Source organism: Geotrypetes seraphini, chromosome 16 (genome assembly GCF_902459505.1).
Source record: "Geotrypetes seraphini chromosome 16, aGeoSer1.1, whole genome shotgun sequence".
In the NCBI taxonomy this organism is placed as follows: Eukaryota; Metazoa; Chordata; class Amphibia; order Gymnophiona; family Dermophiidae; genus Geotrypetes; species Geotrypetes seraphini.
Window position 1 is genome coordinate 30788968 of NC_047099.1, and position 13465 is coordinate 30802432.

At 46.6% G+C, this 13465-nt stretch overlaps 1 protein-coding gene across 2 annotated transcripts in view; it reads right to left on the reverse strand.

Moving 5' to 3' along the window:
- Positions 1-1401: 1401 nt before the first annotated feature.
- The window catches only part of NYAP1 (neuronal tyrosine phosphorylated phosphoinositide-3-kinase adaptor 1), a 65139-nt gene continuing 53075 nt past the window's right edge, over positions 1402-13465 (reverse strand). Inside the window, exons 5-7 of one of the 2 annotated variants that reach the window (XM_033925239.1) lie at positions 11172-11378; positions 6823-6932; positions 1402-3951 (exon numbers count right to left, since the gene is read on the reverse strand). In XM_033925239.1, the coding sequence (XP_033781130.1) occupies positions 3709-3951; positions 6823-6932; positions 11172-11378 (560 nt within the window). In that variant the 3' untranslated portion in view covers positions 1402-3708. The remainder of the gene's footprint in view (positions 3952-6822; positions 6933-11171; positions 11379-13465) is intronic. The other variant, XM_033925240.1, reaches the window with a different exon arrangement.

Genomic DNA, 13465 nt, shown 5'->3' on the forward strand with positions numbered 1-13465 from the left:
GTGCACTCCCATTTAAGCCAGGGTTTTCTTGGCCTAACTGAGGGTGCCTAAGTCAAACCACGCCCAAAATCCACGCCAAATGCGCCCCTAAGCACGCCTGCTTGCCGGTGGGCGCCTCGGTGTAGATGCCTATCTCGAAGTGGCAGGCCCCTACCAGGTTAGGCGCCTACCAGCTGATTCATTTTTTTTAATGGTGCTTTAAATTATCAGTGCCAATTAAGAAAATTAAGTTAGTCATCATTTATAGAATCTGGCTTCCTTGGATTTAGAGAACGCAACATTTCCGTGCTTGGCTCCAGTTATACCCTGGTGACTTCATCCCCCTTCAAACACCGGGATATCAGTATTGAGAAATCTAATACATCTGTTCTTTTGGGTCCTCGCCCTTCGGCACACAACCAATGGGAGCTGGGCTAGTGGAAGCCATCTGGTCCAGGCAGCCTCCCCCCTTCATAGCCTCAAAAGAAGTTAACATGAGAATAATTTTTAAAGAGCGCTTTTTAACCATAAGAAAATGTCATAATTTAAAACAGCAATATTATCCTGACAATAGGCTTTTATAATATATACATTATAATTCATCATTTTCTTTTTTAAGTATTATATTGGATCGGACCAAAAATGATACTGTTTAAAATAAATAACCCTTTCCCTTTCGACCCAGCATAAATATTGAAAAGCAGAAGGTTCTACACTAAAACTGTTTCAAAGTTTAAAATAGTTTGATGCAGCAATTTCCCCCCCCCCCCACCCCACTTATATGCAGACCATCAGCACCGACTTTAGTTTTGCTCTGCTTGGTTTTTATGTGCAATCGCCTGGCTCCAGTCCAGTGATGCCATCTATTAAAGATTAAAAAAAACAAACACAACACGACTTGTAGACCGGGTCCAATTTCTGCTCTTTCGCCTAAAACCTTCACCTTTGCCCACTGTCAATGGCAGATGCTGGAAACACAGGCGCCAGTCTATTGGAGGGATGCCAGCCTGCCATGCTACCAACTATGTTTCAGCAAGTTCCTGCTTGCTGTTTGGAAACTGACTTCCATAGCTGGAAGGTTGGACATCCTCTGTTGACACAGTCATCCCTGCACAGAGGACGGGCCGATTGCCTCATTGGAGGGGGGGTCCTGCCCTTCTCCCCCTGGGGCATCCTGGTCCTACGCTCCGTACCTACTCCAGGCAGGCCCAAATCTCTCACAGTTTTTGATTCCATCCAGTGGTGTAGCGAGGGCGAAAGGTGGGTGCAGCAGTGGCACCCTTCCCCCACCTGCCGCGCGTGCACCTGCTTCCCTTCCCCCGCCCCTCCGAAATGTTCCCGGCACGAGCAGCAACGCCCAAGCTGCCGTCGCGCCAGCATCGGCCCTTCCTCTGATGTCACTGCCTAGGCGCAGGTCCGGGAAGTGACGTCAGAGGAAGGGCTGACGCTGGAGCGACAGCTGCTTGTGCCGGGAACGTTTTAGAGGTACGGGGGGGAAAGGAAGATCTACACACATGCGGCAGTGGGGCGGGTGGGGAAGGCGTTGGGAGGAGCAGGGGACGGGTGCCTATGCCCTCACTAAGACGGCATCCGGGGCGGACCACCCTCCCCCCCCTCCCCTACGCCACTGATTCTATCTACCTCTGCTTCTGGAGAATCCAGGCATCCTCCACCTTCTTAGTGGAAGGATTTTGTTTCCCCAATATTCACCCCCTAAAACAGATAAACAAGTAAGCAAAATGTTCTCAACCAACTTGCGCTAAAGACAGATGGTGATCAAAGCTGCCAAGTGACCCAGCTCTTGGTAGGAGGCTTAAGGCCATTCTTGCTATGGTGACTTTCCGCTTTTGGGACTTGTGCTCCTTTCAAATAAACAGCAGCAGGAGCAGCAAAACACTTTTTTTTTTGGGGGGGGGTCTAACTATATTCCACTCTGCCCCACCCCTCAAGCTCTCTAGTTGGTAATGCTACATCGGGCAAAAGGTTGGCCAGGCTATGACCCCCGTGGCCTCCCCCATTTCACTGCCTACGAAAAGCAGGCACTACAAACCTATAATGCACCGGGATGTCAACTAAAAATTTAGAACGGAAGCACGTGAGATCATAAATTAGAAATGCCAACCGACTAGTGTCTTGACAGCAATGATCTAGTCCTGATCTTTCCCCGTTGTACGGATGGAATTATAGTCCCAGGGTCAATATTCACAAGGGTTCAACCAGGCAGAAAGGGCCCCGTTGAGTCGGCCAGTCCTAGACAGTCAGCGGTATTGAACCAGATCCAGCTGCTCAACATCATCTCTGACCACCAAAGCAATAACCGGCTAGGTTAAAGGCAAAGCATGGGCGGAGCCAGCACTTAACAGGTTAGCGGTGATATTCAATTGACTAGCTGGTACATAAGATTAGCCTTACTGGGTCAGACCAATGGTCCATTAAGCCCAGTAGCCCGTGCTCACGGTGGCCAATCCAGGTCCCTAGTACCTGGCCAAAACCCAAGGTGTAGCCATAGTCCAGAATCTCAAAGAGTAGCAAGGTTCCGGAACCCAAAAAGAGCAACAGCATTCCATGCAAGCAGTGGCTTTCCCCCATGTCTTTCTCAATAACTGACCGTGGACTTTTCCTCCAGGAACCTGTCCAAACCTTTCTTAAAATCAGCTAAGTAGGACACGGTTAGCTTATGGTTTTGTACCACTGGCCTGCATTTTCAACACTGGAGGCTGGACATGCACCGGCCACTGAATATCCAGGGTGAACTCGGCCCGTGGCTGCGAGTGGCTCGCAAGGCGCCTATCCCCGTGGGCTGAATATCGACCCCCTTACTTCTTTTTGGGAAACGCAGTTGGGAAATCAGAACTAACAAGTCCCCGAAGTTCCGGCTCTGGGTGAATTCTGTGGGATTTAACCACTGGGACCTACTCCCCCCACCAGACTTATTTCAACCAGCCAGACCTTGCTTTCTGAGGCCTCCTCCTATGGATCGCAAATTGTTGCTGTGGATCCAGGCAGGAGCACCCTATCACCTGCTCTATTCGGTGATACACTTACGTATGCATTCCACTGGGGGGGGGGATTTCATACCCCCCCCCCCCGAGGTCGTCGTGAGACAGCAGAAGTTCTTGGCGGTATCAGTCAATCTGCTGCCTTCACTGTGCAACAACTTTAAGACACCTTAGCCCTGTTATGGGGCGTTCACCCTGTTTCTGCAGCGGCGGCAGACAAAGCAAAATCTATCACTTTATCTAGGTTCCTTTCTTTGTGGCGACTCTGCCGCTGCTTCCTGCCTCCTGCGGTTCCTACATTAAACACATGTTCTCGAAACCCTAAAAGGTGAATGCACACACACGCGCATGTATAATCCATTGGCAGTGCTGCTGCGGATTCTGTATATCAGTGCTCAAAGTCACCAATTAAAATAAATAAAGAAATAAATAACGGATGAAGTGATGCATATACCATACAGTTTCACTTATCATAATCCAGGATACTGCCTACCCACTTTAATTGTACTGTAGCGTCTCACATTCCACCCCAAGTCGGACTGCCCCACCCCCACCCGTCCCAACCTCTAACTCCCACCCAGAGGTCTTGCACATTTCTTCAGCAGAGGACTCCGGAGAGGCGGCCTCTTCTTCCTGCCCTAGGGACAGTCTGAGAACTGCCCCCCCCCCTGACGCGGCCAGCTGCGTCTACGAGGAATTTTGAGGCCCACGGACGTGGCATACCCGCTCCTCAGATGGCGGTGTCCCACAGCACAGTCTGCTGCCTGCGGCAGGGAGGCGTTCCTGTCTTGCGGCTCTCTGTATTCTTCTTCCAGCTGGGGAGGATTGGCATGCTTTCCTGCTTGCACAGGCTGCGCTCTGGCCTGTGCCGGGCTTTGATCTCTTTGCAGAGGTAGCGCTTCCTCTCAATCACCTCCAGCAGCTTGCCATCCCTCTCTCTACCTCCTTGGCACGGCTGCGGCTCCTGCACGCCCTGCCACAAAATAAAAAACAGATCAGGAGTCTTCGCTTTGTCAGCAAGAGCATTCTACAATGTGTCTAGGGTCGCCACCTCACCCTACGTCAGGGCTTCTCAACCCAGTCCTCGGAGGCCAGTCAGGTTTTCAGGATATCCAGAATGAATATGAATGAGATAAATTTGCATAAACTGCCTCCACTGTATGCACAGTCCTGAAACTGACTGGCTGGCTCAGTGGCGTAGAGAGGGTGAAAGACACCCACTCCCCTGCTCTATTCTCCACCCCCCCCCCCACTGTCGCATGTGTGCTCTGCTTCCGTTCCTCCGTACCTCTGTAGCGTTCCTGGCGCCAGCGGCAACCCCCAACCTGCTGTCGCGCCTGCGTGAGTTCTCCCTCTGACATCACGTCCTAGGTGTAGATTCAGGAAGTGATGTCAGAGGAAGAGCTGACGCTGGCTCGACAGCAGGTTGAGGGTTGTTGCTCGCGCCAGAAATGTTACTGAGGTATGGGGAAGGGAAGTGGGGTAGCACAGTAAGGGGGGGGCGGGGAAAGAGCGGGGGAGAGAGGAGGATGGGTGCCGTGCCCCTACCAAGATGGTGCCCGGGGCGGAAACCCTTGCCCCTTACTATGCCATTGAGCTGGGTTAATTGCAAGGACTTGGTTGAGAACCAGTGCCCTTGGTCAACTGAACAAGCTCAAAAGTAGACCTATGGATGCCTAGGTCAATCATTGTTATGTAAATGAATCAAAGGACGTCCAAATTGAGTCACTGCCCAAACCACGCCCATTCCACGCCTACGCCTATTGAGTTAGGCTTTGAGTTTTAAACATGGGCATCCATGAAATTGTGGCTGCGTCTACAAAGTGGCGTCCATGTCCTTTGGACGCCTAAGTACCAATTATCGCTAGTTAAGAACCTTAATTGGTTCATTAATTACTTAGATTGGACACCTAAAGCACGCCTAACTTTAGGCATGACTTAGGCGCTCTTTATAGAATCAGGGCCTATATGCATTTTACTAAGATTTTATCAGTTTCTACATATACATGGTTTTATATTGATGTTGTTTTTGGTAATCTTCTTGTTGGTTTTTATCTATGCATTATCTTTTATCATATCTTTCCTTTTCTTTTTTTAACATTAATGAATATGTTTTCAAGACCAATCTATTAAAATACTACAGCGTGCTTTAGAAGTTAATGTTTTTAAAAAAAGGTTGCCAAATCATGAGTAACACCTGTCCCTTCCTAGTGTATCATTCAGAAATAGACATACAGTCAAACCTCAGTTTGCGAGTGTTTTGCAAGACAAGCAAAACACTCAGCAAACTTTTGACTCATAAACCGAGCATTGACTCGATTTGCACAGAAAGTTGTACAGAAAGTTGGTTAGATGGAACAATTCTCTCAAAGTATAAAAACCTTCATGCCTTGTTTATCTTTAAAAAGGAAATAAAAACGGCCGATTGATATCATTTACAGAATTAAGGGAAGCTTATGATTTACCGTTGACTGATCATTTCCGCTATCGTCAGGTGCTGAATTTTATTGGTCGCAGGGATCTTTGTCTAGAAGAAACCACCCTGGAGTGGGCGATTATGGGTAATAGTGGTAAGGGGTGTATTACTAGATTCTATAAAGCCCTTATTCAACAACAGGCTCCCCCGATTAAATATCTATCTCTTTGGGAGGGACTCTTGCGCCCAGTGCCGCCGATTCTTAACTGGGAGCGGGTGTTCAGTCGCCTGCTCCGCGTATCAATTGCTAGTTCTTTGGTGGAAAATGGATATAAGATGCTTTATCAATGGTACCTCACACCCCAGCGTCTTCATCTTATGTATCCTTAACTTATGTTGGAGACGTTGTGGTCAGTTAGGTACCTTTCTTCACATTTGGTGGGACTGTCCGAGGGTGATACCATATTGGGATATGGTTTTTGAGATATTATCTGATATTTTAAGCACTACGCTTACTCGAACTATGGGTTGTGCTCTTTTACATCTCCCCTTGGTCCCACTGACTGTTAATGCCCATAAATTGGCCTGTTTTATTTTTACTGCTGCTCGACTTTTATTGGCAGCTTATTGGAAGCAGTCTTTTCCTCCAGGGCGGACTCATTTATTACGAAAAATAGATTTTATTTTCCGTATGTCTAAATTGACGGCATTAACAAAGACTTGTCTTACTCCCTTTTTTAAGGTGTGAAAGTCCCTCATGACCTATGATTATCTATATTTTTGTTTTTATTCTTTATAACCCTTATGTATATCTTTTAGATAAGTTATGTTTTTGATTTTTGGGGTGGGATGGGGGAGGGGTTTGATTTTGATGTATGTGATTTTATGCATTGTACTGAAGAGTTACGGTACAACTTTATCTTTCAATTTTTTCTTTGAATTTGAGGGTGGGGGGTTGGGGAGAGTGTGTCTTTTTGTGAATTTTTGGATTTATATTTGCTGTACCTCTGAGCTTTTGTATTGTATTTTGAAAATCTTTTCAATAAACAAATTATTAAAAAAAAAAAAAAAAGGAAATAAAAAATAAAGAGTTTATAATTTCATCTAGAACAACTATGTTTTTAACCTGTTATAACTGGATGTACGTATAAATGTAGATCTATATTTGTATTTTTATCTTTATTTATTTACTTTTTAATATTATCATGTTTATAGACTCCTAAGGCAGGCCCGTTTGGGCCAAAACACGATCGTGTCGAGTCTTTCTATTCAATAAACAAGAATGAATACCATTCAGTCACTTTCGTTGTTTTTCTGCTAACTTTACCTGTTGTACACCACCTTGGGTGAATCTCTTCATAAAAGCGGTTAATAAATCCCAGTGAATAAATACACATCCAGTGTGTTCCCGAGATCCTAGAGTAGTACCTGGTTCTGGCTCTCTTTGCCTTGGGTTGACTGTCTCTGCACATGAAAAACTGCATGGCGCACGCCAGAGGTAGACGCTGATCGCCCCAGGCGGTAACCGCTCATCAAATCTAGAAAAAGAAAAAATGCTCAGAAGAATAAAAAAACAAATTACGTAAGAGCCAAGAAAGGGGTCCTGGGCCCCCTTAAGCCAATCCCTGCTTTATTGATCTGCTTATATTAAACATTTCTATAACATAGGTGCTATCATTTAAACACCCAAGTTGGCATAAATGCCAGCATAGAAACGTGATGGCAGATAAAGGCCCAGTGGACCATCCAGTCTGTCCATCTGCAGCATTCACTATCTCCTCCTCTCCCTATTGGCTAAGGCTGTTAACATTTGCATCTCCTCTTCCTATAGGCTAAGGCTCTTTACACCTGCATTGTGAGGTCATAGAGTTTTAGAAACATGATGGCAGATAAAGGCCAAATGGCCCATCCACTATCTCCTCCTCTCCCTATTGGCTAAGGCTCTTAACATTTGCATCTCCTCTTCCTATAGGCTAAGGCTCTTTACACCTGCATTGTGAGGTCATAGAGTTTTATGGTTATAGAAACATGATGGCAGATAAAGGCCAAATGGCCCATCCGCAGTAACCATTATCTCTTCCTCTCTCTAATGGCTAGATTCACTAAAGACAGCGAGTCAATCGCTGCTGGCCGATTCCCCAACAGCGATTGATTCACTATCAAGTTTGCATGCAAATGATTTGCATGCAAAAGCAACCGATTCAATCGCTCAGTGAGCAATTGAAATATGCACACAGCCCTAACAGCAGTGACAGGGAAAGCAGACTCCTGTCACTACACCCCCCCCCCCCAGTGCAGTGCCATGCCCCCCCCCGAACCAAAAAAATATATAGCAAGAGGGTTGCCCACTTCCTCCTGCCACTAGATACTGACACTCCCACTCCCCCCTCCACCTGCTTGCAAGCCAAGAAAAAATGACAGGAGGGATACCCACTCCCTCCTGCCACCAGATGCTCCCCTGTTCCCGCCGAACTTAAATATGGCAGGAGAGATGCCCACTCCCTCCTGAAGGAAATCACTCGCTCTGTATGCTCTGACCGCCTCTTCCTGCACTAAAATCGGGCCTTACCAATCAGGAGTTGCGTGTCAAAGCAGCTCCTGATTGGTGAGGCAGGAAGGGCGGTCCTTCACTCGCTGGTGCTCCAGCTGCCTTCTCCTGTCTCCCCTGCCTAAAAACCGTATTTGCGGTTTTCAAAATTTTCAGGGGTTCCTGGAACGTAACTGCCGTGAATTTTGGAGGAGTACTGTATGCAGCTCTGTACATCAAAACACATAGACAGACCCTGCTCCTTACAATCTAGTCAAAATAGACACATAGACAAGCCAAGTACTTAGCTGCTCAGTCCCAGGGCTTCAACAGAAACAAAGAGATACAATCAGAGCCCATGAAACCATGGCAGAAAGATACAGAAATAGTCCCAGGTACACCAGGCTTAACAAATAATAACTTCCAAGTAAATCCTCATAGTTTGAATGGGATATATTACACCCAAAGAACTGCAAAAGGAAGTTCTCTTTTACATAATGTAAGCATTAAATAAACAATTATTAGTCAATTTTAGAGACTGACATTGTTTCCAAAATAGCCTATTTTAAGAGTAGGTTCCATTTGGAGACACTGCTCCGCAGAGAAAGCCTAGAGCGGAACCAAAGTATAGACAGATAACCTGAGGACAAGTACATAGTCACTGTCAAATCCAAGATTAGGACTGCTGACCTTGGATGTCTGTACCCTCAGTGTTTAATAACAATGAGTTACCAGCAGATGGCAGCAGAGACTGACACATCAACAATTGCACATTCCACAGATACAGCTGCCAACATCCTGCGATTCCAAGGCATCTTTGCCTCTTGCTACAGAAGGCAAGCATTTCTGGCAGGACTCAGAGCCTTGGACATTTCAATGAAACCACCCTATTTTTTAATTAAAATTTTGAATCTCGGAGGACACCTGGGAAATTTCCAAGTGCCAGTCAGTCCCCCTCCAATTCCCTGCAGGTCATAGGAGCCAACTTTTCAAATTGATTAGGGGTACTAAACCCAATGAAAATTACCCTTCCCAGGCCATAGTCAAGGAGTTTGCTCTTATCCTTGGTGATTTCAACATTCATTTACCCGGACATATCCTCTTTTTAGAGGTCTGTCCAGCCGCTCTGACAACTTTTCCAAAACTCAGCACTTTGTCCTGGTTTTGAAAGATTCGAGATCGGGGATCGCATCTGGAGGGCATCTGCGCGTGGGCGGATGCAATGTGGCGATGTCACACGCATGTGTGAAACATCACACGTCGCATCCGCAAACGCGTTGATGCCCTCCCAGACGCGGCCCAAAGAGATGAGGTTTGTGTGGGGGCCGGGCTTGGGGGATGCAGCAAGGCAGGGTTGTGGGCAGAATGGGGAGGGGCTGGGGGGGTGGATCAGGGCGGGGGTGGGGCAGAATAGGGCGGGGCCACATGTCTGCTTTTGCCCAACAAAAAACGGGTAACCCTAGTAAAAGAGAAAGAGAGTGTTAGAGGGTAGGGGTGAATGGAAGAGAAATTCAGCATCCACCCACCCCCTCACTAACCTACACCGAACTAGTCTTCAAATTCAATATGATAACTAAACACACTTCTACTTGTCATCAAAAACAAAACCAATAAAATGATATCTACTTTAGACTCAACCTGGCCCCTTTAAATTCTGCCCCATGCCAAGTTCCTTGCTATGTAAATGCACAAAATATTTCACGCAGAAATCTACTATGGATGCAAGTGATCCAGGAGCAAGTAATAACCCACAAAACTTTCATAGGGAAAGTACATTGGCTTCTTAATTTGCTGTATAAACATAGGAGCCACGTCTGTGGGTGTTGAACACCTCTAATATCGAGCACGCTTTCAGGGAAGGGTGAATATATTTACATTGCTGCGATATGCAGGCTTCCTTCACAGACGGAAGAAGTGGACAGAGATTTAATAGTAGACATTCAGAATATATCTAAACAAAAAGGGGAAGTTTTACTAATAGGTGATTTTAACATGCCGGCAGCCAATTAGCTAGTGGCTCCAGCCGTGATTCAGTATTTTGATCTAGAGTCCTTTCAGTTGTTGGTCCAGTCTACTGTACTGTCAGCTCTGGATTATTGTAATATTGTTCTTTTGGGGCTACCAAAAAAGATTCTATTAAGGCTTCGATTAATTCGTTTAATCTTTGGTCTTAAGAAGTATGATCATGTTAGTCCTTTTTATGCTAGACTGCATTGGCTACCTTTGGAGGCCAGAGTATCTGTTATAAGGCTCTTTTTGGTTTATTACCTTCCTATTTGGTATCTTACCTAAACTGTTTAATTCATTCAAATCTACCAGAAATTCAGGTCTGTTCCTCTTCCCTACCCCAAGGGCCTGTCACTATAAGACTTTTTTGGACAGGACACTGGAATATCAGGCGGGGAAGTTGAACTCCTGGATGAGTCCGCTGATTGTTCAAGCCTATTCTTATCTTACATTTAGGAAATGATTGAAAACTCACCTATTTGATAAACAAGAAGGTTGATATTTAAGAAGATATTAGGCTCTGTATTTTAAATGTACTTTTTATCTGATGCTGCATTTAATGGATGTAGCAGTTATAATAGTTGTGTTTTTTGAAATTGTATTTTTTTTAACTGAAATATTTCAGTTCTTCTGTTGTGAACCGCCTAGAACTACTAGTGGGGCGGTATACAAGAAAATAAAATTATTGTTATTATCTAAGCGGTTCACGCAAGCATTTTCTCTATCCGTCCTAGTGGGTTCACAATCTGACGTGGCTTGGGCAATGGAGGATTGAGTGACTTACCCAGGGTATTTCAGGGACCCTGTTGATGAAAAGAGAGGCTGCTGAATAAACCCCTAAAAACATGGCTGCTCCTCAAGAAAAGGCAGAGTGCATATCATGCTTTATTGAAGCAAAATCGGATACAAAGACTCAGCGAAACCGCAGGACTAACCCCCTCTTCAACGAAACCGCGCTAGCGGTTTTTAACGCAGAGAGCCGCCCTGAATGGCCCGCGCTGCTCCCGACATTCATAGGAACTCAGTGAGCGTCAGGAGCAGCGCGGCTCTCTGCGCTATAAAACGCTAGCGCGGTTTCGTAAAAGAGGGGATAAGTATGGAAAACCAAACTTTGTAGTTCCAATACCAAAATCCTTTGGTGTGAAAGGTGGCATGTTTTCAGGAGGCGGAAGGTGAATGCCAGCGATTAATTGGTGCAACCTATTTGAGCTCTCTCACTTGAGCCCCGAGCTTACTTCCTTACCTCCATTCCGATGGCAGGCGGGAAAGGTTTGGCAGGGCACAGGTAGCCCCGTCCTGCCCGGGGGTCTCACGCCGCTCCCATCCAAGCTCTGCTGAACGCGTACAGGTATCCCTGACTGCGAGAGTCCGTGAGATCCTTTCTCTTCCCTCTCTGCTTTGGTACAGAGGTCAATACAGCCATTCCAGGCTGGCACCTCATCTGTGGACTCTGTGCAAATGCATAATGACAGCAATCGTCTGTAAAATGCTTAGCCAATCACACATGGATTACATGATTACAGTAAAATCAGAGCAGAGGGGGAGGGGATAAGCGAAAGATACAACAGAACTGGTATCAGAGGGGGGGCACTATAGCCAGGGTCTATTTGTCTCTCAGCATTAGAGTTACCGTCAGAATGGTGGCAAAATGGAAACGATGAGGTTGAGTTCCAAAAATCCCAACAGAGAAAAATGAATGCCGCCTACTGTATCTCCCTCTCCCTTGGAGATCCAATGAAGTTGTCCCAAGCTTTCTTGAATGCATCTCCACCATCTCCGCTGTGAGGCCATTCTATAAATTCACCACCCTTTTTGTGAAAAAATATTTCTTTAGGTTACTCCTGAGTCTGTCCCCTTTCAAAGGGTCACCCGACGTCCGGGATCCCTACTGGGCTCACCTAACACCTCATTGTCCCGAGGCAAAAGGGCTATAAGAGGAAGTTTGCTGGACTCAGCTGCTCCCCCACAACTGAGCAAACCCAAGTGTTACTGGGTGGGAGAAGTGGGGAGGCATTTTAGAAAAGACGGCCAACTCAGAATGCCACAAATGGGTGTCCATATCACATTCCAGAGCTGAGACTGTGATGTCATAATGCCTCATTCCACCAATGCCTAAGAGCCAACCTCGGCAGTGATGTCATAATGGCTTGATTAGATCAGCAGTTGGAACCTAGGACAATACCAGGTGGACTTTACGGTCTATGGCCCAGAAATATCAAAGAAGAGATACGTTAATCTAATCATGAGTATAACTTGGCCAGACTGGATGGACCGTTCAGGTCTTTATCTGCCGTCATTTACTATGTTACTATAAGATACAAAAATACTTAGATTGTGAGCCCACTAGGGACAGAGAAAGTACCTGGATATAATGTATACAGTGCTGCCATTGGCGTAGTAAGGGGGTGGGCGGGGGATGGCCATTGGCATAGTAAGGGGGAGGGCGGGGGATGTGGACCACCCCGGATGCCTTCTCAATGGGGGCACCAGCACCTCTCCGCTGCGCCACACCACGCCATGCTTACGCTCTCCCTTCCCCTCTGTAGATGTTCACCTCTAAATCACTTCCGGGTCATGGGGCCAGGAAGTGACATCAGAAGGAAACCCAAAGCTGGTGCGAGCCGCATGCTGGAGAAGCCGCTCGCGCCGGTGAAGATTTACTGAGGTACGCGGGGGGGGGGAAGGGAGAGCGCGAGTGTGGCGTGGGGGGGGGCGGGAAGGAGTGGCAGGGGGAGAGGAGGGCACGGGGGCGCGTCCTTCCCCCGCTACCCCACTGAGTGCTGCAGAGGCCTAGTAGCGCTATACTTGTAGAAATGGTTACTAAGCGTAGTAGTAGTGTCACGGAAAATAACTGGTTAACAGCAAACTTAAAGCCAATTGTTTTGAGGGCTTTCCGGGGGCAGAGTTGGCACTTGGCCAGTTAAGAGCTGGAAAAATACAGCAGATACCAGCTGCCAACCAGCAACTGACGCAGCCCAATTAGCAATATTTTGGTGACTATTTTAGAAACTGTTTTAGGCCTCTGAAAAGTGGCATTTAGATGTCCAAATTCCACTTTTAGAAAAGCAGGACAGGCTCATATATTTGGCACTTAACCAACCAGGTTAACCATATAAATAGGACCACATAAAAGCCGATTCTATATTTATGCAGTGACCCCCCCCCCACACACACTCCCACCCCCCCTTTTAATAAGCCGTGGTAGAGATTTCTATTGTGGCCCGAAGGGCTAAATGGTCTGACCCTCATAGAATTCCTATGAGCGTCGGAGCATTTAATAACAACTTTATTTATATCCCATCATACCTTTCAGTTCAAGACGGTTTACAGCAAGAGAGACTGCGTAATGTGCAGCGAAATTAAGTTTTTATATACCGGCTATCTAAGCGGTTTTACAATCAGGTACTCAAGCATTTTCCCTATCTGTACCGGCGGGCTCACAATCTATCTAACGTACCTGGGGGCTATGGAGGACTGAGTGACTTGCCCAGAGTCACAAGGAGCAGTGCGGGGTTTGAACCCACAACCCCAGAGTGC